The sequence below is a fragment of the Podarcis muralis genome, chromosome 9 (genome assembly GCF_964188315.1).
Source record: "Podarcis muralis chromosome 9, rPodMur119.hap1.1, whole genome shotgun sequence".
NCBI classification, from domain to species: Eukaryota; Metazoa; Chordata; class Lepidosauria; order Squamata; family Lacertidae; genus Podarcis; species Podarcis muralis.
Window position 1 is genome coordinate 50836093 of NC_135663.1, and position 24835 is coordinate 50860927.

General features: G+C 40.3%; 1 protein-coding gene across 5 annotated transcripts in view; it reads left to right on the top strand.

The window, feature by feature from the left end:
- The window catches only part of STOX2 (storkhead box 2), a 124723-nt gene that overhangs the window by 79715 nt on the left and 20173 nt on the right, over nt 1–24835 (top strand). For all 5 annotated transcript variants that reach the window (XR_003708319.2, XR_003708320.2, XM_028744627.2 and 2 more), the window contains exon 2: nt 21157–21309. Coding sequence is in view for 3 of the 5 variants with exons in the window: in XM_028744627.2 (XP_028600460.2) it covers nt 21157–21309 (153 nt within the window). In the remaining 2 variants the exon portion in view is untranslated. The remainder of the gene's footprint in view (nt 1–21156; nt 21310–24835) is intronic.

Sequence of the window (24835 nt, forward strand, 5' to 3'; positions counted from 1 at the left end):
TTTTGTCCTGGTCAAAAACATTACTAAAGCTTACAGTGGTACCTTGGTTTACAAACTTAATCCGTTCCAGAAGTCAGTTCTTAAACCAAGGTGTGCTTTCTCATAGCAGCGGGGGACTCAGTTTACAAATGGAACACACTTCCATTTCTGCTTCCAAGGCAAAGTTCACAGACCAAAACACCTACTTCTGGGTTTGCAGCGTTCTTAATCCAAGGTACCACTGTATTTGTATACCAAAGGAGCCCAATTAAATGTTTACATAAAAATAGATTTCACAATGTCTAGGGCAGGGGGGGCTAATCTCTGCACCATTGGCCACATTCAGCCCTGCAAGAGGTTTTTGTGTGAAACTCAAATCCCCCTACCCAAGGTGTCATTTAAAATAATAACAAATAAAACTCTTTTTTTTTTAACTGTTCCTCTGGGTTCTTTGCCGTGGTACCGTAATGCCAAAGCTTCCCTCACCTTTTTTCCACATTCAATTAAAAAAGAACACACTTTTGAAATTGTTATGATGTTTGTACTCCCTGCTCCCTTAGATACTCCACTGGAATGTATTCTCCAATTTTGTCCATTTTTCTTTTTCTTACTTACCACTCCAGTGGGTCCCATGATGCAATTTTGTGATGCCAAACTGTTTTTGTGGACACCCCTCCAATTTACCCTATTTTAAAAACAATTGTCCATGCCCATTTTTGCACATCAGCTGTACCTCAGTTGACAAGCCTCTTCCTACCTCCAACAGTTGACGATGAATGAAAAAGGTTTGCCACCCCTTGACTCTAGGGGATGTGGGGACTTTCAGTCTCCTGAGCAGATGATGATGTCATCACTTCCTCCAATATTGAATTCAGATGCTGTCAACAGAATTGTAGCCAAATGGTGCCAATAGAAAATGAGAGAGGCATCTGCATGCTTGGGAGAGCCCCAAAGTTTGAAGTAGAAGAAAACTGAAGGAAAACTGAAGGAGGCAACCCCACCAATATCATTATTTATTAAATTTATATACCATCCTATACCTGGAGGTCTCAGGGCAGTTCACAGAATAAAATTGAAATATAAAACCACAAAATACATAATCAAACTAAAAATATAGCCCAATAAACACTGAGCCACATAATTCTGAATTGGTTGGAGGAAGGGGGATGGAATGGAGTATCCTGGAAGATGTCAAGAGTAATCCACACTAATGTTTTGTTGTAGGTCCCACTTATTTCCTCTAGTCGGATTGTCTAGCAGTTTCTATGTTTTGTGTGAATGTAGTCATTGTGTAGTTTGACCACGTTTTTTAAAAATAATATATTTTTACTAAAGATTTCTTGGTTTACAAAAGTATGTGCAGTGTCTCTTTTTTCAAGTTACATTTTCTACAGATCAATTTCATTAGTTGAGAGCTCAGTGTTACATTAGGAAGAAAAGGGAGAAAGAGGTGGAGGGGGGGAATGGTGAGTGGGTTGGGGTTGGGTGGCAGGGCTTCTGTTCTACTTAGTGTACGCATGGGATTTTCTGTCAGCGTGTGGGTTTTCTTATTTGCTTGTATTCCTTTGGTGGTGAGAGAGGTTGGGGTTGGCCTAGGGTTTGGTTGGTTGTCTTTGATGGGCTGTAGTGAAATTTGTTTTCATGTGTGAGGGGGGGTGTTTTTTGGAGCAGGTTAGCCAGATTGATTCAAATGCTGTTGGCGGGTTCTTGTTGTTGTCCTGTTGGGCTGTGGTTTGACCACATGTTGAACTTTAAGATGACAAAGAAACAGGTGAAAGGATGGAACCATAAGTGATGGGCTAAAACAGAAGACACTGCTATCCTGAACAGAGTTGAGATGAGGCAAGACTTTCCATGAACTCAGTTTGCTGCCAGAGATATCTGCTGTGCACAGAACTTCCTTCCTCCTCTTCCTTCTTGTATTGATGCGTATTTTAACTCACTGAACATGCTTTTTAAAATAATGTTTATTGCCCCCTTTTTAATTTGAAAAGACCCTTGCTCTCTTTTTTTTCACATCTGGGGATCTTCCACTGTTGTATCCTGTATCCTTTCTAAGGGCATGTATTCTCGATCTACTCAGGAGTAAGTCCCATTTTGTTCATTGAGACTCACTCCCAGGTTAATGTGCCTGTGGTTGAATCTTTAATCTCTGTTTTTGCTTGTTGTAAAACAAGGGAAGTCCATTAGAAAAGCTGCATGTTGGAAGTTTCACCTTGTCCCATCTCCTGCTTTTGTCTCCCACCCCATTGCTTCACTTACTATATTGACGGCTTAACTAGGTTCTTATCCCACACAATGCCTGATTATCCTGTGGGCAATTTGTGATTTTATTGGTCCTGTGTTAACACAGAGGACTCTCCGCAATCTCTTTGAGCAGAAATGGTATCTTTAGAGAGAGAGAGAGCAAAACAAATGTAGGTCTGCAAGGTTTGAATCTGGGTGGAGTATCTTTAGGTCTGCGCGTGTTTGCTACAAAAACAAAGAGGAGCTTTAGTGACAAGTTCCATCTGTCCAGGTCTGTACAGCTGCCCACTGATTGGCTGCCGCAAGACTTTCTGTTTGCTTTAAATGTGTGTTTTTAGCTCTTTCGCAGCGAGAGTGTGTGTTTTGTTTCTGTTTCCTTCCGACATGCAAAACATAGGCCTAAATTTTTAATTAGCAAAAGTGAGTGGTGAAAAGGGAGGAGGGGGCTGAGTAATGTAACAAGCCTCAGTGGAGAGCAGCTGGGATGTGTTGCCATGACGACAGGTTCAGCAGGCTGCCAGCTAGCATGTCAATGGGCAGTGTAGGGAGGGAGCTTTCAAACAGCGCCTGCTAGCCACAATGTGATTGGTCACACCTCTGTTGTCTTTGTGTGGACCAGGGAATGCTGGGTAGGACCCGGAGTGAATGCTCAGTTTGTCTCAAAGCGACGGTGAGGTAATGCTTTTGAATCTTTTGGGATTACGGACTCGGATCTTTTGAAAGGCTGCAGTGTAGATTATTTTCATTCCCGTTTGAACTGAACCCCCCCCCCCCCAGTACTCTTTATATGGTTTCTATGTATATTTATGTAGTGGGATGTGGGAATTTAGGAGAGCAATTTAAGGTTTATCTGTGGGCAGATTGATTGGCAGTGTTTGGGATGAGCTGCTTTCAGCATAGCCACGTAGTGCTGGCATAATTGAAGATGCGCTGACAACTCCTTTGGCAAAGCGTGATAAAAGGGATTGATGTGGGAGAGAAGAAAGTTTGGAGTTACTTTCTGGTCACCTTTGGAAGAAGAGACCCAAGTTATGCCACTATTTGAATGATAGGATTTGGGTGGTTCAGTTATGTGCAGGATGAATTTATTATTTAACACAGATGTAAAATTGTGAATATGTAATCCCAGTGTGCAGTGAGAAACCCATCTGTGTAATTCTAGGAATTTGATAGTTTGGAGAAATGTTTAAGATGTAGGATGCTAATGGTTGTTTGTGATGATTTTTAAAACTAATCATCATTGTTTCAAAGGCTGAAAAGCATTGGAAATACTTTCATACTGTGTTTGTAAAAAAACCTGCCTACAGTAGTTAAGACTTGATTGAATGTCAGATGGTCCCTTTTTTGGCAGAAGGTGGGGGGGGGGGGAGAATTGTATAATGTGTATGTTGTGAACCAGTAAGATTTGGTGAAATAATTGCTTGCTTTCCATTGCAGTTGCATTTATAGTTTGAGATAAATAATGTTTATTTCAAATGTTAAATAATCTTAATGTTTATCTCAGGCATTGTTTCCTTGCATGTCTGTTTGCCTATGGCATCTACCTTGAGTACTTGCATAACCAAATCAAAGCAACTTGCTGCATAACGATCATATTTGTATGTGCTAATAGAAATCCACATATTGCCCTCATTTGGGTATGCAGCTTTAATATGTGCAGGAGGTGAGGCCAAAGGAGGGCTAGCAAGTTCCAAGAAATGAAGAGGAGTAGAAAGAAGCTGTTCTTATATGACAGGATACTTAAAACAAGCAAAAACCATCTGACTCCACAGCTTAGCATTTTAATGTGGCTCTCGCTAGCTTCAGCAGCTTTCGAAACAAACAAAAAAATTCCTTCCAGTAGCACCTTAAAAGGTAAAGGTAAAGGTACCCCAGCCCGTACGGGCCAGTCTTGACAGACTCTGGGGTTGTGCGCCCATCTCACTCAAGAGGCCAGGGGCCAGCGCTGTCCGGAGACACTTCCGGGTCACGTGGCCAGCGTGACATCGCTGCTCTGGCGAGCCAGAGCGGCACACGGAAACGCCGTTTACCTTCCCGCCAGTAAGCGGTCCCTATTTATCTACTTGCACCCAGAGGTGCTTTTGAACTGCTAGGTTGGCAGGCGCTGGGACCGAGCAACGGGAGCGCACCCCGCCGCGGGAATTCGAACCACCGACCTTTCAATCGGCAAGCCCTAGGCACTGAGGCTTTTACCCACAGCGCCACCCGCGTCCCACTTGTGTATCTGAAGAAGTACGCATGCACACGAAAGCGCATACCAATAACAAACTTAGTTGGTCTCTAAGGTGCTACTGGAAGGATTTTTTTAAAATTTTTTGTTTCAACTACAACAGACCAACACGGCTACCTACCTATAACTTCAGCAGCTTTGCCATTGTACTTTGGGCATGCTCGGTAGTGCATTTTGCCCTCTGTTAAGCTTATATACATGCATGTTCCCAGGTAGTGAAAGAAGCAGCAGCTAGGGCAAAAATAGATCTACGGGCAGGTCATTTGAAATTGTACAAGGGAGGGATTTCTGGTGTTTTATGATGATGGTAAGATGCACTGTACTGTGGGTACCCACGATCCAAGTTCAACAGCCTTCCTCACAGTAAAGGTTGCAGAAACAGCCTAGCGGACTGGAGCCAAGAATTAGGGCTTTAACAGTAACTTTGGCTGGCAGTCTGAATGAACGTTGGGACAACTCCAGTTTACCCACAACGGGAGTGCTTGCTGGGACAATGCTGTCTAGCTGGTTCAGCTTAGAAAAAAATAATATATTGACACAACTCCTCCTTCCTGCAGTACACTGTCATCTGTCTCTGGAAGTGCAGTTCATGCCTTGCTACGCTTTCCTGACAAATAATTTGGCATGTGGCTACATTGATGCAAGAAAGCAGCTGAGTTGCTCCTCTTTTTTCTTATTTAGGAGAAGGAATGTGTGACTTATCAGGAAGCGTGGCAAACGATCAGGAAAAGAGTGCAGCACAGTCAAGAGTGGAAAATATAATGCATTTTTTGGTATCCCCCCCCCTCCACTGGTTGAGGTGGGCATATGTGTTGTAGATACTGTGAAGTCCAGGAGGTTCTTAGTCTATTTTAGACATTGGAAGCGATAAATATGTCACAACTTCCCCCTTGATTTTGATTGCAAGCCTGTGATTATTACTGTATAGTGTCTAATACCTTTAGGCACTTTAAAAGTAAAGTATGACAAATACAACTTTTAACTGCCTGCTGCTGCTGCTGCTGCTGTGGTTACTATTATGCATTATGAAACAGCTAAAGTTTTAAGTGTTGTGCAAAGATGTGAAAAAAGCAGAATCTCTGCCTGCAGGCTTCTGATCTAATATATGTGATATAAAAGTAACAGGAAAAGAACAGGAAAACAAGCAGATTTGGGCACTAATTCTTCATAAGTTAACTTTTAAAAATAATTCTAATTTGGATATTGCCCTAACATGGATTTTTGTTGTTGCTGCTGCTGCAGGACAACACAGCTACCTCTTTCTCTTTTTGAGTGATTTGGAAAACACCAACTTTAGCTGTTCAATGTCAGGATGCTAAACTGGGTAGGCTGCCCTAATCTGGTGTTACCTGTGTGATTAAAAACCTAGAGACAGTCACTGAGGTTTACAGACATGCAGTGTTGTGTGGGATTGTCATCTGCATGTTTCAGGATTCCAAGTTCCTCTAACACATGGGTAGGTAAACTAAGGCTTGGGGGCCAAATCCGGCCCAATCGCCTTCTAATCTGGCCCATGGACAGTCTGGGAATCAGCATGTTTTTACATGAATAAAATGTACCTTTTTATTTAAAATGCAGCTCTGGGTTATTTGTGGGGCCTGCCTGGTGTTTTTACATGAGTGGAATGTGTGCTTTTATTTAAAATGCATCTCTGGGTTATTTGTGGGGCATAGGAATTTGTCCATCCCCCCCCCCTCAAAAAAAATTAGACCAGCCCACCACAAGGTATGAGGGACAGTGGACTGGCCCCCTGCTGAAAAAGTTTGCTAATCCCCTGCTCTAACACGAAAGGCGTGATTTTTTATCTTTTTTTAAGAAATAGCTTGGATATGCGTTTTTGTGTGTCCATGTAACAGCATTATCATAGCTATTTTTAAATAGCAGGCTTTGTGTTTAGTATGCTAGTGAAGAACAGTAACAGGGCCACATTTTGCTAATGGGTTATACATAGGGTTCGTCAAATTCCCATTTAAATGTGAGAATAATATACAAAATCATGATTTCTTTATCATAGAAAGATGGCTGGTTGTTATTACAATATACATATAACCACAGAAATGCAAAAAGGGGTGTTCTGACTACCACTCAAAACAACCTTGAATATTGAGCAGAGTTTTTCATTTCATTAATTAAACTAAAATGCCTTTGCCTTTGGTTTAGGCCAAGGGTGAGGCATGCTTGTGATTGTTCCTTGGCTGTGGGGCTTTTAAACTGATGCAAGCCTCACCGAGATTGGTTCCACTTGGTAGTTCCAGGGTGGAGTTGACGCCTGCCAAAAGTGGACACGATTCTACCTGAAGTCACAAGATACACTCACCTGTCAAAAGTGTTTCACAGAAGAGTAGCCAGCTTTGAAGCTGAAAACGGTTCTCAGAAATTTCCACCGATAATTCTTTTTTAAAAATATGTATTTAAGGGTGTTGATTCTTTGTGATATCAAGTGAATATGCCATATGCTTTGATTTTGAATATCTTGCATTATGGTGCCTCTTTCTCTGCTTTCTTTAGAAAAACCTTCCTGAACTAGTCTGGGTTTTGAACTGTCAAGCATTAGAAAACACTCTTGCGCAAGCAAATATGCTCTTTATGCTCTTTGCCCATCTCAAAAATCTGTGAGAACTTGCAAGTCAGCACATAATTAAATACTTCCTAGGAACAGCAGCTGTGTAATGTATTTCTATTGGCAGGTTTTTGGCCACAAGGAATACTCCCTCTAGTGGTTTATCAGCACGCCAATTTGGGCTCCAGGTGCAGATCTGTGGCAGGTTTATTCTGGCACATTTTAAATCAGAGACTTTAAATGAGACCTGCAGCACAATCATATGCATGTTTAGGTAAATCCTACTGTAAGTAAAAAGCACACTGTAAGTTTATTTAGGATTGCTGCTCTATGCTGCATCATTAATAACACTGAGGTGCAGCCATGGGCTGATTCAGGGCAAAGGTTAGCCAAATGCAAAAGAGCAAACAAGAAAACAACGCAAAACTCATTATGCTGTGCTTCCTTTTCATTGTTTCTTGAAAGCGACTTATTTTCTCAAATTCTTCTGTGCTGTCTGAACCGTTTTCATTTTGCGCTTTCCCCCACATCCTAAATAATGTGCACTGCATTTTGATCACTAGGGACAGTTTCTGATTTGTATGTATTTGGGTAAACAAACCATGGCTTAGTGTGATGTGCAAACCAGACCAGTATTTCCTAAAGTTTATGAGCTGCTGCATTTAGATCAGCTAAGCCCTTTTCAAGAGGTTGCTTTGATACAGATTATGGTGCACCATATGGGACGTGGGTGGCGCTGTAAAACCTCAGCGCCTAGGACTTGCCAATCGCATGGTCGGCGGTTCGAATCCCCGCGGTGGGGTGCGCTCCCGTCGTTTGGTCCCAGCGCCTGCCAACCTAGCAGTTCGAAAGCACCCCCGGGTGCAAGTAGATAAATAGGGACCGCTTACCAGCGGGAAGGTAAACGGCGTTCCGTGTGCTGCGCTGGCTCGCCAGATGCAGCTTTGTCACGCTGGCCACGTGACCCGGAAGTGTCTGCGGACAGCGCTGGCTCCCGGCCTATAGAGTGAGATGAGCGCACAACCCTAGAGTCTGGCAAGACTGGCCCGTACGGGCAGGGGTACCTTTACCTTTACCTTTATGGTGCACCATTTGCCAAGTCCTCAAGTTGGCCTAAGGCAAAAAACTTCCAAGGTTATCCTAGCTCAATAATGTGGCTTTTTCAGATACCACTGAGGTCATCTTCTAATTTACATAGACCAGCCACCTACGTACTTGTAAGCAGAGGGGAAATTTGGGCTAATGCAATTAAGAATTAGGGTTGGGGGCATGATACAAAGGCTGTGCTTCTCTGTAGGGGACCAGCAGTTTTTCTCGGACTACTGGACACAATGGTGAAACACAATGGAGGATTTTACTATCATTCTCTAGGTAGACATACCTTTTTGATACAGAATACAAATCCCCTCAGCTGCAAAAATATTTGCTTTTTTTGTTGTAATTCTCAGATGTGGACATTTGCATGCTTTTGACTTGTTTCTCCAACAATCCTACCTAATTTGAAGATCGAGATAATAAGTCAGCTTCTCAGGTTATTATGTGGCCAATATAAAACATGTATTATTTGTAAAACATTTTAGTATCAAATCTCTTTTTTTCTTTGGCCTCTCTTCTGTTGCTTATTTCTAGGGATACACATAGCAATGTTCCTTTTAATACTGCAGATAGTTTGCTAATACTGACTACTGTTCTGTTGGCATCATAGCATGTTACTTGGTTAAGGATTTAAAAACTTAAAAGCATTTTAATGGGCTGTTACCTGTTATACTTGTTAGGAAGAATGGAATGGTCTGCAGTAATAGAAGCTTTTGTATCTAATTTCTGTATCCGAATATTCTCAACCTCTGCAAACAGTGAATTGAAAAGAATTGCCCTTTTGTGATGACAGGACATATTAGATGAGTTAAAGGGGGGGAGACACTCATTCAGGGGAAGATGGAGAGCTAACAAATTCTTATGGGTGAGGTAGACATCCTGATTACTGGCTTTAAGTCAAGAATTCTAACCAGGGGTGGTGAGCAGCTGGTATAGTCATACCTCGGGTTACAGATGCTTTGGGTTGCGTGATTTCGGGTTGCGCACCACGCTGAACCCGGAAGTACCGGAACAGGTTACTTCCGGGTTTTGGCGCTTGTGCATGTGCAGAAATGCTAAATCATGCTTTGCGCAGAAGCGCCGAATCGCGACTTGCACGTGTGCAGACGTGCGGGTCGCGGGTTGCAGAAGTTACAGGGTAGCAGGCTGACAGAAAGAGAAATAGGAGGAGGAGACCTTGGTATGGTAGAGCCATTGAAAATATGATAAGCCAATTTGAAGTGTTAATAGGACTGATGGCTGACTAACACATTTGCAGGGTTCTTCTCATTACCTTTTGTCTATCATTTTAGTCATGAGACACTGGTTCAGGATTGACTTCCAGGTGACACAGAAGCTTAGCTTTGGAGCTCAGTAGGTATGTGTACGATATCTTCCAGTGGTTTTTCGCATGGCAGATGAGCTATTGTGCCGCAGGCCAATAAAAACAGCTACCATCTCATCACAGAGAAGGCCTGAGAAGAATGAAACTAACCATATTTCAAACTCTTAACCTTTTAGCACAATTGTTTACTAGCCCAGAAAAGTTTTGAAAGCTGAGTTCCATTTAGAATGATACGGTCAAACTCTCTAGATTAGGTATCAAAATAGAACACAAGCTGCTATGGGCAGATCCTCTTGATAAAATTGTGTGTGTGTGTGTGTGTGTGTGTGTGTGTGTGCGCGCGCGCGCACACACACACACACACACACACACACAGACACACACACACACACACACACACACACACACACACACACACACAACTAATGACTGGTGCAAGCTATATCATTTCCCCTTCCCTCCATCAATGTCAAATTCCTGTTTCTTGCATGTGATAGGTGCTACACTCACCATTCTCCTAACTCAAACACATGGGATACAAAATACATTTTCATCGCTGCAATCCAACCTCTTATAAGCCCAGACATGCCTTGAGTTCTTTTTTTCTCAGATAGAATGTTACAGACTCTAGCAAAGGAAATACAAATCACACGCTGAGAGCAACCTCACACAGTGACCTCATTCTGAATGTTACCTTCTTTGTCAGGAGCAAGAGAAGCAGCCGTTTTACTGGCTTTCTGTCTTTGGAGCTGTTTGACGTTTAATTGCCAACTTACTGGCATGGTTTCAAGGCTTCCTCTTTGGTGCATGCATAAAAAAGTGAATAGGATGATGAGAGGCAAGCCTGCAAGGACTTGTTCACCAGTTTGAATTATTGGCAAACAGCCCTTAGCAGTGAATTATTGTAAATAAATTTTTTACAATTTTCCAGAACACAACATGAATAATAAATAATAATCAATCACAACAGTATTCATCCACAACAGGTGAGTTAGGAATGTTACAATAACAGGAAAGTAAAACTTTACTCTTTTGTGTGGACACGTCCACACCATAATGTTGCATGTGTGGCTGGAGGATAAATAACGTCTTTGCAAGCGTTGATGAAACAAAAAAACAGGAACCATGTTGCATCAAATTGATTGCGCTTGGACATTTCCTTGACTACCCTGTGAGGTTGTGTTAAATGTTATGAGAGGGTGCTGATTTTAAGCTGGTGATTGCTAGAACCATACAAATTCAGTATTTATGTATTTTCGGATTTTTCTTTTTCTGTATGTAAAATAACGCAAGGTCTAAACAAAAAAATTGTTTCATGATCTTGGCACATCCTCAGAGACCTGCCACCAAAAAGTCTGAAGTATTTCACAATTCCACATGTGTAGTAGCAACCGCTTCCCCCTTGTTCTTGTCAGCACAGAGTTGAGACTCCCTTAATCATAAAGCGCCACCTTAAAAGTATTTTAATTGTGGTTTCTTGTATTTTAGCCAGGTTTGTTTGGGGGGGGGGAGATGTTATCTATATTCTGTCCCACTGCTCATCCTTGATTAGTGTTTTCAGGTCACCTTTCCACACCCTCTGAAACCTTACAGTTCATTTAATACCTTGTACAATTCAGAAGTCATGCTTTTGCAATACAAACTTGTTGCCACGCAATGATGCTCAACGAAGGTGAGAGAGCGAAGACCCTTGTCCCTTCTGGTTAGAGAACTAGACTGAACCACCCTGTGATCTTCAGATGATTGGTGGATACAAATTTTAATAATAATAATAATAATAATAATAATAATAATAAAGCAATTAGTTGTGCTATTTGAAACCAGTTATGTTTCACTCTTGTAATTTATCTTGCAAAGAGTGCTGTGTCATCAGGTAGCCCCTAATAATTATATATTTTACTTTGATTATCCCTTTAACTCCCCCTCACTTCAATTTATCATATTTGTCTGGGCAGCAGAACTTCAAGTAGTCCAATATTGGAATAATGGTAGACTGTATTTGAGCTAAAAAGGAGTTCCAGCATTTCCTGGCCTGCAAAGATGTCCATAAAAAGGGATTGCTAATCTTATGTATTATTGCTCATGAAGGGTTGAAAAGCAGAAGAGACGATACAGTAGGTATTGAAAGATACATCTCAAGTTGCACCTATTGTATTCCCTGGGATCCCCATATAATATGAATAAGATGCTTCAGCAGGAAGGTTTCATAATACAGCTTTAGATTAGGCATTCCCAGAATCCCTGTCACGTGGTCTGTACAATGTGGCATTACTCAAGCTGCTCCTCTTGTCTCTTGTTGTGAAGCTATTCAGAAGCCACTGCTACTTTGAGAACCAATTATTTGGAATAGTGACAGGGAGGGTCTGGAAAAAGAAGTAGTGCTTTGGCAGTATAGCCATTTTAATGCCTGCTGTCCTCCCAAACCATGACAAGATCGGGTTATGCCAGTTTTTCATCTCCCTTCTAATCTGCCCATACTATTTCCCACAAATAAGTTTCTCAACTTGGCCTTGTTACCCCCAAGTACCTAAACCCACTAAAATCATCCTCATCAGCATTTTATTTGTATGCCGCCTTTCCATAGTTAAAACAATGCTCAAGGCAGCTTACAACATGAAAAGATTTACATTATTACCAATGGAACAAAAGTCACAAGCAATAAATAAAACACATCAAAAGTACACAACCGAATGGAAAAGAATTTCCACATAAATCATAAAATCTAAAACTAGGAATGCAGTGCTACCTCGGGTTAAGAACTTAATTCATTCTGGAGGTCTGTTCTTAACCTGAGGTACCACTTTAGCTAATGGGGCCTCCCGCTGCCGCCACACGATTTCCCATCCTGAAGCAAAGTTCTTAACCCAAGGTACTATTTCTGGGTTAGTGGAGTCTGTAACCTGAAGCGTCTGTAACCCAAGGTACCACTGTACAGCATTAATATCAATTACAACTTAAAATGACATAGATAAAAAATAAAAGCAATTTAAAAAACAAAAATGGAGCCCTCTCTGCCCAGATGGAAGGAGGCAGGCAAGGCCCTTCAGGCCCTCAGCAGCAGGTGAGTCCTGCAAAGTGAAGCCTGAGGACAGTTCTTCTCTGCTTGTGACATATTTAGTGGTATTATATAGACTTGGAGTAGTTTGTTTCCAGTCTGGCTACCCCATTGAAAAGTTGTAGTTCTATCTTTAGGGCAGGAGTGGGGGACCTTTGGCTTTCCATATGTTGCTGAGCTGCAGCTCCCATCAGCTCTGGCAAGCACAGCCAATGGATCCCCCACCTCCATTTTTAAAATGTCTACCTTTGCCTGATTGTCCAGGTTCACAGTCATAGCTTCATTTGCAGTATTATTTAACTCCACAATTTGCAAGAAGAGATCCTATAACTTGGCCTTGATCGACTTGAGCAGCTAATGTTCATCTAACCTTTGCAGTGAATTCATCGGTTTCACCCTTGTCCTTGGCCACATTTGTCAGTTTCACACCCCTTGTTGTTTTGCTGTTGCCATGCACCATGCTAGTTATGGCCTCCGTGTTTGACAGCTCAGACATGCTCTCATCAGTTACCTCTTCCCTGCTCAATTTGGCCATCTTTGCTTTCCTCCCAAGGGTTCCCCACTGCATAACAGATTTGCTGTTGTCTAGTTCTCAATACAGCCATTGCCTGAAGCAATATAAGCTCAGTGGCGGTGGGAGACTCGATACTAAGCCACCATTAAGCTCAAAAGCGAGCCACCCCCACCCCCCCAATTCTGTACTGCTCAAGTGGACTGCAGTTTCTTTTTCTACGGTCAAAAGAGAGCCGTTCAGGAATCTGTGGTTGTATTATAAAAGCTGGTAAGTGAACCAGCCATCTAATTTATTATTTTAGAAGCTGATGCGTATTTGAATTATTAACACTTGACAAGTTTTAGATCTTAATACAGTATCCACTCCTTCAAAAACTCTAGGAGTTAAAATGGTAACTAATTAGTGATTACTTGGTTATTTTGGCCACTGTTTTAGCTGTTTTGTTTCTGTTATACAGTGCACCTAGGCAGTTTTCCAAAAGCTTCTCTGGGAAACCTGGAACGCTGTGCGATAGCATTTTCCCAGAGCAATTACTCATTTCAGCTTACAAAGGATTCTGGGTATGGTGGTGAAGAGTGAGGTTGGCCAATGCTTTCATATGACTTCACTTTGCAGAGATCCAGGCGGAAGGTGACACGGCAGAATCCGGAGGCATTGCAGCGCAGTGTTACTTCCCCCATCATTGTGGGTGCCTCCATTCCAGAAAGTAGAAGTAGAACTGGTCTAGAAATGCTGAGTTGCACTAGATACTGTAAAGCAAATTAATGAATGAGGAGCCACATTCCTAAAGTCCTTTCCAGCTAACTTAATTTTGCTTGTGTGCTCTGCGGTCTGATGAGTTGACATCTACTCTTAATTGTCCAGGCACTGCTGGATTATTTAACTGTGACCAATTTATAGGTAATGTGTTCTTGATCATAGCCTGATTTTAAAGGTAAGGTGTATTTGTCATCTTTCAGGTCCAGTGCAGTCTTTCAGAGAGTCCTGTGGACTCTGGTCTTCATCTATACTATGAAATAGATGTTTTCATAATAATATTGTATCTTTTTTTTGTCTGTATCTGGTGTGGTTGTCCATGCAGATGAAGGAAGCATATCTGCAAGGGGATAAAGACTGCTCCATTTTAGCATGTTGTTTACTAACACATTGCTTTTAAAATCTTAGAATAGTATGATTTTAGCCTTTTTAAACTTTTTTTGTCTTTCATTTAGGTTTTGTGAAGAACATGCTCTGTATTTTATATAGACTTTTTAAAAAAAATGTGCTTAGAAGATGTGAATTTATGGCATTGGAGTTTTGCCTAGCCGTTGAACGTGAGGGAAAATATATTAAAATATGGTTTTTTATCATTTTGGATATTTATTTCTGGCAAAAAGGATGTTGAGGGCGTGACTTTTCCCTTCCATTGAACTTTAGCCATTGTTCTGTACATCTGTTCACTCTACCTGAAACAGCGCATGTTGAGAATACTTTGGTTCTTGCTGAAAACAAAACCCAAATAGTAAATGCTGTAATTTTCTAATCTAATATTTTTAATCCAATGATGGCCTTTGTTTATCTTGTACCTAGATAGTCAGCATATTCTATCAAGCTATATTAAGATAAGCATGTATGAAGGAATGTTAGCATAAAGAGAAATTCCAGAAGTTTGTTTTGGACAGGTCAAACTATACTACTAGCTTTAAATGTAAGCTTGATTGTTAAATGCACTCCCAGCTCCCTTTTGCAGTGGTTCAGTTAGGTAATTTTGCACTCTGGAATAAATGGTCTTAGCTTCTTTGGATGGTAAGGTGTATTACTTCAAAATGTGGTATGCCAACACTGCTTCACTGAGTGTGAACTGGGGCCCCTGCCCCAAAGTCTTATCCTGAAATTATTTTTGAAAATAATTTTGACTATAACTTGCAAATTTGAAATTTGTAATGCAAATGCTTATTGTCTTAATCTTCCACTGACCTAGTTTGCATGTACGCTAAGCCAAACCATGTCTTAGTGCAAGCAGATGAATGGGATATAAATTTAATAAATAGATACTAAACAATGGCTGGGTGCCACTTAACCAGCAGTAGAAGTTCTCCACACAGCATAGAAACTTTCAATATTCTGTTGTCACCAGAGGCCAACTGACAGCAGCATTGTTCGTGACATGAAGAGCAGAGCATTAGTGTTCAGTGGAAATTATTGTGCATAACTGCTATTTTTTTTTAGTAAAGTTGAAGTGTGTCTTCAAACAGGTTTTTCAGGTCTTATGTGTGCATATTTACCTGAGTTTGCTTTTGATTGGCTTATAGAGCAGGGGTCACCACTCTTTTTGGGCCAGTGGGCACATCTCAAATTTTGAGAGAGTGCTGTGGGCGCCACTCACAAAATGGCTGCCACGGGGCTTGGCATGATACAAAATTGGTGAGTGTATAATCATTGATGCTTCTCTATAGCTATATCCCCCTGTGCCTGATTGCGAAGATACACCTGTTTAAGACCTTGGTTTCCCCATTCCCGCTCCTAAACCAGAGCCTAGATTGCCACTCAGTAACCCAAGAATAAGCCCCATTAAACTCAAAGGGACTCATTTATGAGGTTGGCATATATACCATTACCTCTTTAGGTCATTTGAATTTCATGGACTGGAAATTAAAAGCTTTCCTTGCTCAAAGGACCTAAAGAGGTGATACACAGATGTAAAGGGTAGCATATACTTAAAGGTAAATGTAGTATATGGGTGCTCTGGAACATAGACTTTACAATGTTGTGGGTGTTTTGACAGCTCCTGCTCTCCCTAAGCTCTCAGGTATGCCTGGTAATGGCTCTTTCTTTCAATGACTTCGGTGGAAGAAGAACCCTGTCTTCTGGTACTTCCTTGGGAGAAGGCTTCCACTGTTTCGCTGTAAGATTGCAAGAGGTAGCTGTACACTCTGCTGTGAAACAGAAGTATTGCATGGGAGAAAGCATTTGATACTTGGAGCGTCTGCTGGAGCATGCCAAAACTTGCTGGGCTCTCAAGAGTGGCCTGTAGTGGCTCATCCCTCCCAGGACTTGGGAGGAAGAAAAACCCAATATCCAGGTCTCGCCAATCAGCATATAAACATCTGCTTCTCCACTATAAAGTTGCAGGATGCCCAAGGCTAGGACTTTGAACAATCTAATAAGATAATGAAAGAGTTGACTTAGAGTGATGCAGTTCAAAAAGTAGAGCTAGAAACATGTAAGGCAAACTAGGAGAGAAATGCAGAATTAAAAGTCTCAGGCATAACTTATATTTTGAGGTGTTCTAGAACACTTTGGTAGGTTTCTTTGACCAAATATTATTTGGATATTGAAAGCAGGGCTGCTGTAGGAATTGAGATAGCATTTTGAAGAGGATCTTGCATGTTTCAATTCTTAGAAAGCAGCAGTTATAGGGCATTAAAGTGACTTCCCAAATAGTTTTAGTTTTAAACCACAAGCAAAGCAAATGGACTGTGTTCCAAATATATGATATGTGTGGGTTTGTGCTTCTGTTTGTTTTTTTGTGATGGCTTGTTTTGTGTTTTTCTTTTCTCTTTTTTGTTGTTGACATATGTATAGGGACAGTGGGAGGGAAGGGCGGAGTGGAATGTCAGTGACATTTGGGTGGGAAGAGAAAGGAAAACGGAGACTATTTCTAAGTGTATGAATTTTTAGAAAACTGACAAAGTGTTACTAAAACAGAGCAAAAGGTAGCATTATATAAGAAATAATTTATTGCCAAAGAAATGGAAGATATGTGAAATTCAACTTGAAGTCAGGATACCATTTTAACTTATCAGCCAAAATATTATAAAATAGTATGGCACTATAGCTAATGCGGGACTCAGGTGGCGCTGTGGGTTAAAGCCTCAGCGCCTAGGACTTGCCGATCGAAAGGTCGGCGGTTCGAATCCCCGCGGCGGGGTGCGCTCCTGTCGCTCGGTCCCAGCGCCTGCCAACCTAGCAGTTCGAAAGCACCCTCGGGTGCAAGTAGATAAATAGGGACCGCTTACTAGCGGGAAGGTAAACGGCGTTCCGTGTGCTGCGCTGGCTCGCCAGATGCAGCTTGTCATGCTGGCCACGTGACCCGGAAGTGTCTCCGGACAGCGCTGGCCCCCGGCCTCTTGAGTGAGATGTGCGCACAACCCTAGAGTCTGGCAAGACTGGCCCGTACGGGCAGGGGTACCTTTACCTTTTTATAGCTAATGCAGGATATGCCTCAGTTATGAAAGCTTGGGCTCTTTCTGGAATGACTACTTCTCATCTTAAAAAAAGAGGAAAATTTTAATTTGCTTTAGAATGAAGAAGGTAATGTTATTAATAGGAATCTAGAAGATGAATACTTTCAGTTTAATATCACATGAAAATGCATTTATCATATTTTAAATTTTTTTAAAAATAGCTATGGACTATTTAAAAATACTGCACTGGCCCATCCTGCTCACAATTTTGTGCTCTGACTGCTAATGGTTCTCCTGGGTTTCAGACAGGAATCTTTCCCAGCTATACCTGGACATGCTAATGATCGAACCTAGAACTTTTTGTACCCAAAATATGTGTTTTACAGTACCAAACTACCGAAGGCTTTTCACCTAAGCCAGACTAAATGTCTTTCCCTCTGCATTGTTGGATAGCAGGTTGAGAGGAGTTCCCTACCAGGACAGACTTTGCTCGTGTGCTCAAGACATCGATTCCACAAAACATATTTTGTTGCATTGTGCAAAATATGAGCAGGCCAGGGCTGAACTGATACTACCCTTGCTGGTACCTTTCCCGGGAAAATCAGAGGCTCACTATGTCAGGTTCCTACTGGAAGACCGGACAAATGCTAGAACGTTAGCAGTGGCAAAGTTTTTATCGGTGGTTGCAAGAACAAATGAGCCCTATATTCTGAACAAAATGCTTGTTTAACCTGGAGGTAGGCTGTATGAATTGTGTATTGATTTGTAATGATTTGTTGGACCGTAATAAAGATTGATTGATTGATTGATTGATTGATTGTTTTACCACTGAGATAAGACTTTCCCATTTCACGAGAGAGAGAGAGAGAGCGCAAGCAAGTTGCTGTTTAGTATTGAGTTGTCCTATGAAATGAAAACTTTCCCGCCAAATCAAATCTTTTTTTCATAGAGTGGGTACATCTGATGTATTTCATACTATCACTAAACAATTGACTAATGGACACTTATCAGATAGTTTGGTTATCCAAAGGAGCTCATAGAGAAGTCCTCCATCACCCCTTATCTCTTCGGTTTCCACAAAGTCCTGCCAGTAGCAAGAAAGGATAAGATAAATGGGATGGGACATGAATGAAACACTTGCTGTTGTGACAAACAGAACTGTGTGCCTGATAGTAGCACCCAAATTACTCTGCATGCAATCATTCTATATTATAAACAAATTTATTGGGGGTGGAAATGATGCATAATTGGGTTGTATTCTGTGAACTATATTCTGTGGTTAAATTTGTTCTGAACAGGACCCTTTCTTGAGGGAAAACATAGGAGACGCTTGAAGTCTTTTTCAAACTTAAGTCTGTTTGTTGGACTACAATTCCCATCATCCACTGACCACTGGTCCTGCTAGTTAGGGATGATGGGAGTTGTAGTTCAAGTTTGAGAAATACTGTTGGAGGAAATGGGTGGAAAGTATATGCTGAGAATCTAACTGGATATTTCGAATAACATTCTCCTTAAGAACCCATTCATTATTATCCATTTTTTATCACTTAGAAAACTTTCTTATTAAATTAAATTTTTGTTTTTTGCAGTCTTTTATGTAGCCATCTGCAAGAAGCATCTTCTCTACTCAAGCAAATTCTGTTTGGTAGCCATTTTCAGGTTGTTTTCTTAGTATGATAAGAAAGTAACAGGGAACAGCTTTGCTTTTTTCAGTTGACTGTTGTTCCTTTCAGTTAGTAGTAGTGGTGATAAAACCAATTGTTGGGCATTTAAACAAACTGGGCAGTCAAATTGCAAAAGCACTCCCCCCCCACCCACAGCTTGCCCTTTAATTTGGAGCATAAACATTGGAAAGTTGAGTGTGGTAATTTAATTTTGAAGGAGAGCTGCTTTAAGCGAGCATCAGCCCAAGTTAATGGGAGCCATATGGTTGATTCCCCCTGCCTCCATGCTCCGTAAGAGTTGTGGTATTCAGAAGAAATAAGCTACCCAACTTTTTATTAAGAAGAAAAATGCACTTTAAAATTGATCTGAAATAATGTAGAAGATAAGTGTTAGCAAATATTATTTTTAAGAGTATGATAAAACATGGCAAATTAGTACCTCTGAAGGTGAGATGAAGAGGAGCTGTCACTGGTTCTCTGTAAGCTCTACAAAATATTTGAGATGAGGAGCCACAAAATGTCTCATAGACATCTGTAGAGTGCCTATTGTATTAACTGTGTCAGCAGTGAAAATAAATGAGAATTCCCCTGTCACGATAAACAAGAACTAAAAATTATTTTAAGAATTAAAAAGGAGTGGCTTATGTTATGCTTTTAAAAGGCAGTCAGCCCATGCAAATCTTTATTCATTGTTTAGTTTGACTTTATAATAAGTTGTGTAGAGTCGAAACATTAGTAGAGTTTTCAGGTATGCAGAAGCATTCAGAAGCAATTTGTTTAGTAATAGTAAATTATTTAAATAGTAAATAATAGCTGCATCCTAAGTCATACCACTGAATGCAGTGGCCACAATCCAGTGCAGTGGTGTGTTGGCGGCTGTTTCGTGTATTTAACATGCCCAAGACCCTGTGTTGTGTTGCTGCAACTATTTAACACAAAATCTAGTAAAGTTAGACACCTTTAAACACCCTGAAATCATTGGGCTTAAGTGCATTTAGAACAGTATTTGATTTTGTCCCATGCACTTACAATTATAAGCACAGCTTCAGTCCAGCAGAGAGCATGTAGACCAGCTGGGCCTCCACATGGGAGCCTGTGTTGAAGGTGAAATTCTTGATAACCAGATGTTTGTTCAGAAAGGGACAATAGGGGAGGCTGAGTCCATCCCCCTGCTCTCCAACTAAAACAGCTGATGGGAGGGTTTCATTTTTTAAAAATGGGTTCCACATGTGCAATTTCAGGCAGGGGAATTGCATACACTTCACTGCATGGGACCTCTCCTCCAGCTAGAGATATGGAAGTGTAGATAAATGAAACAAAGATAATCATTTGCCTGAATCTAAAATCCTTTCTCATAAGAACCGACTTTAATATTGCTTTTAAGTAAACAAGAAAGCACCTTGCACTTAGAATCAATGCAATACCGTGTGTAAAACAAATTCTCTTATTAGCCTTTGTATTTTTGTAAATTTGAAGCCTCTCATTACTTGAAAGATGTACTCATGGTTTACCATTCCTCCTCCCTTCATTCCTTCCCCCCATCTCAAATTAAATTGTTGCCTTTATGAACCCCTGCTAGTGATGCTGATGCAAATTCACCACCTCAATGAGAATTAGGCTTGAAATAGTAGGTAGAGTTCAGACTTTGAAACGTCATGCATATGGTATTTTTGTCCTTTATAATCGCTTATCACAGGGAACGGTTCCATATTTTTTCAATGCGGTATTTATATTGCTCTTTAAAAAATTCACTGATTTTACACAGATTTTTAAAGAAGATGACGAAGGGGTAAAAATTGGGGAAACAACCTAATAAGGTCAAATACAGATGCCAAAAACTTCCATCAGATTTCTCTGTCAGCTTCTTCATTCTTGATTGACAGTCATCTCAATACTCGTGGTTTCATTCTAGTAAAATGAGTAATTAATGTTAGCCCTCTGCTAGAATTTTTTTATAGAATTGTTGAGCAATCTGCTTAAAGATAGAGAGCAGGGGGTTTTTTATATTTAAAAAATGGAGGCTGCCTGTTCCTAAAAAATTTTTTTTTTTTTTTTGTAGCCTTTCATGTCACCATACTCCTGAAGACTTGTACATTTTAACCCCCCTCATCACCACCCCTATTAAACCAGACTTTTCGGATTGATATGTTTTAATAATGTCAGTTCTGTTGTGAAAATAGTCTAGAGTTGTTGTTGTTGTTGTTTTAATGTTCTCTATTCTTCTATTGTCCAGGTTTTATTCCAAAACTATGTTGGAAACATCCGTGTCTATATAGTCAGCTTGCTTTGAGGATACTTAAGCAAAATATTTTCTCTCTGCAGGTGATGTATCGCCCATCAGTATGTCTCCCATCAGTCAATCACAGTTTATCCCACTTGGGGAAATCCTTTGCTTGGCCATTTCTGCAATGAACTCAGCACGAAAACAAGTCACGCAAGACGCGCTAATGGAACACCTAACAACCTGTTTCCCAGGTAAAATACATGCTAATGTATCTGTGCTCACATTGACCCAGATTTTCTTTTCCTTATTTTTAAACAAAGCATTTCAAATGACCTGTAAAAGTTTTACAAGCTTGCTGTTTTGAAATGATGTATATTCAGGTTATTTCACTTTCTTTTCTTGTTATATTGAATCGGGGCTTGTCTGTCACCTCATTCTCAATTATATGTGCATGGAAAGGATTTTCTTTCTAAATAGATGTGAGTGTGGATTTTAAAGTATGTTTCAAATACTTCCTTCATCTTTTCTAAAAAGAGTTCAAAATATTAGAGAATTAAAAATGCTTGGGGGTTTTTGGGGTTGTTTTTTTTAGGGGTGGGAGTTGGGAAGTTAACATGCAGCCTGATCCTGTTTTTGCAGAAGTAAATCCTACTTAGTTCAGTGGGGTTTACTCTGAAGTAACTTTGCATAGGATTTGTAGCTGCATTCTGTAGCAGAGTTCTTTTATTACTCTTCACGTGTGGCTTTATTTATAAGGTGAGTTGCCAGTGTTCTCAGAAGACTATGAAATTAATGATCCATGTTGGAGGTGGAAAGGCGGTGTAGAGGGCACATAAAGTTCATGTTACTTTCCAGCATAGCATATCTCAATGTTTTCTGCATGACAACTTTGGTGTGCTACAGTAAGGGCCAAAAGAATGAAATCCCGAAGAAAAGAACACTTCCACTAGACAGTTGAGATTAAAAATATTTCAGATGGCTAATTTGGATTTATACACATCAGTACAGTACTTTGCTTATCAGCCGAAAATATACTCCAGAAGAGATTTCTCAACCCATTAGCATATGCTGTAGGCTGCACTTGCAATGGACTTTAAGACAAATTAACAACAGTCCCTTATGCTACAATCCTATACGCATTTACCTGGGAGAAAGCCCAGTTGAACTCAGCATGACTTGTTTCTGAGCAGACATTATTATTATTATCGTCATTATTATTAAAGATTCCTTTTGGGGATTAACCGTCCTGAGGTAATGCCAAGGGATCTCACTTTTTCAATCAAAATTTGGGTATTTTTATTGATTTTACAAAGAAAGTGTTTGCGAAAGTTTTACTCTCCTGAAAGGGAAATTAAAATTGTCCAATTTTCTCTTGCCCTATAATATTATTGGAGGGGTGTGTTCTCCACTTTTGTGGAATGATTTGATTTCCAAAACATTGATTTCTTTAGTATTTTCATGTAAAGCATAATCCTCTGTGAACAGTAACTGCTCATTTAAATTCTCTGTCTGTCCTTCAGTTCATCTTTGCTTTTCAAATCTTCCTCCTCGCCCCACCATCGTTTTCTTTTCCATATTTAATAGTTGAGCTTCCACAACTAGGTGGGCAGAGCTTGCTGATACAGCTTTTTAAGGGCAGATCTGGACATAGTCAGAAATGCAATAGTGCTTCTGATTCTTTTCTTCTCTGATCTCACCCACACAAAAGACTATGAATAGAGATCTTATAGAATAGGTGGAATAACAGGGAGTGCCAATTCATGCAGGTTGCAAACCACCTACTTAACCCAACTAATAAATAATTTCTTCCAACTGTTGGCTCTTTCCATGGTTTTTGTTCCTACAACATGGGAGCTCATGCACAGCTGCCAGCTTGTCTGTATGTATATAAAAGTTAAAAGTATACTCATTTTGTAATCCACAATCCTCTCCAATGACTAAGTTTCTCTACTCCGTTTCAAGTAAGACAATTTCAGCATGTGATATTTAAGTTAATATATCATCAACATGAAAAGCAACCCCATGGATTACCACTTCCAGTTCAGCGAGAGGATACAGATATAAAAATAAAATAAAAAAGAGCAAGAAAATATATATCTGTAGGATTTGTACCAGCTAGAGCTAGACAATGTAGTTTCATGCCAACAGCTGACAGAATGAACACACTTAAGAGATTTGGGTTGGACATTTTCTAAAAATCTGAATTTTGTAGGATTGACAGAAGATGCCGAATTCTTTTGAAGACATGGACCAGTCAGTATTACCTAAGTTGGCAAAAAGACAGGGCTTGTAAAAAGCCAATCAAGGAAAGTTATATTAATGAGAAATTTCCATCATGCTGATACAAACTAAGTTGGGCAACTAATTTCTGCCTAGTAAGAAATGGAGAAAACCTGGGGGACAGGCAGACCACGTCCAAACACTTCTCAGAATGGCTTGTTATAAGAAAAATGTGTTTCTGGCCCTCCCTGCAAATATAGCAAGAGTAAGAAAAATAGCAATAATGTTAACAGAGATAGTGTTAAAGAATAATACTTTGGAATCAATAATTAAAATGATGCTGTACAATGAGAATAGATCAAGCAAACATATCATTCCATAGTGTCCTGTGAGAAGCTGTGGACAGATGGTTTTTGTGGCTACCGGACCCTTTATTCTTAGAACTGTTTCATATTATAGGCCTTTTGTGTGTGTGGTGGTTACATAAACATTTTCATACCAACGCTGTTTTGTTTCCATCACAGATTGCAGATGTTATTACTGGTGATAACTGAGTCCTTTCATATTATTTTTATTTTTGTTGTGTCGTCCGTCCCCCCCCCCCCCCCGCTTTTATGTAAACCACCCACAGAATCTTTACTGAAGGATGGTATTCAAAATACTTGAAAGTAAGAATAGATCACCCCTATAGTCATCAGAATTGCTAATAACTGCTCTGGCATTTGCTTGTGAAAACCGGTACCAACCCACAGCCCATCTGGTTCAAAAACTGGTTGCCCATCTAAAGCTGCACTTATCAAACTGCTTCTGCTACTTTGCTGCTTTTTACACAACTCTTTAAGGTTGAGTAATTTCAAAGCCACAGCCTTAGAAGAAAAATGTGCTTCCTCAATGCAGGTTTTTACATTGCAACATAGCCACCTAGTTTGCTGAGCAACAGAGCAGGTACAAATCTGGGTCATGGCTATATCAGAAATAAGGTATACTAATTATTTATAACCTCACATTGCAAGCACTGTACATCTTAAACTAGTATATCATGAGCAAAGGATGGCTTTTTTCCTACCCCTTGTTAAGCCACAGTGACAGTTCGGGGTGTGTGTGTCATTTTAGAAGCTTTAGTACAGTATTTGGAATTTGCTTTTCATAAATCTGTATTCATAGTGAATAAACACCAATTCCAGTAGAACATGCCTCCTTTATTCTTATACCTTAGGGTTAGCTTTATTTAAAAGGAAGGGAGAGGGAGCAGGCTACTACTTCATTAACTAAAGCATTTAAGTGGTTATTATTATTATTATTATTATTATTATTACTACTACTACTACTACTACTACAAAATACTGTCTATTTACTGAAAGATAAGATTGTGAGCCTATGGGCATGCACCATCTAACAGACATGATACAAAAGGAAAACAAGATGGGAAGGCAAGAAAGCATTTGAGTACAGTGGTACCTCGCAAGATGAATGCCTCGCAAGACAAAAAACTCGCAAGACGAAAGGGTTTTTGGTTTTTTGAGTTGCTAGTTTGGTTTTTTGAGTCTTGCAAGTTTG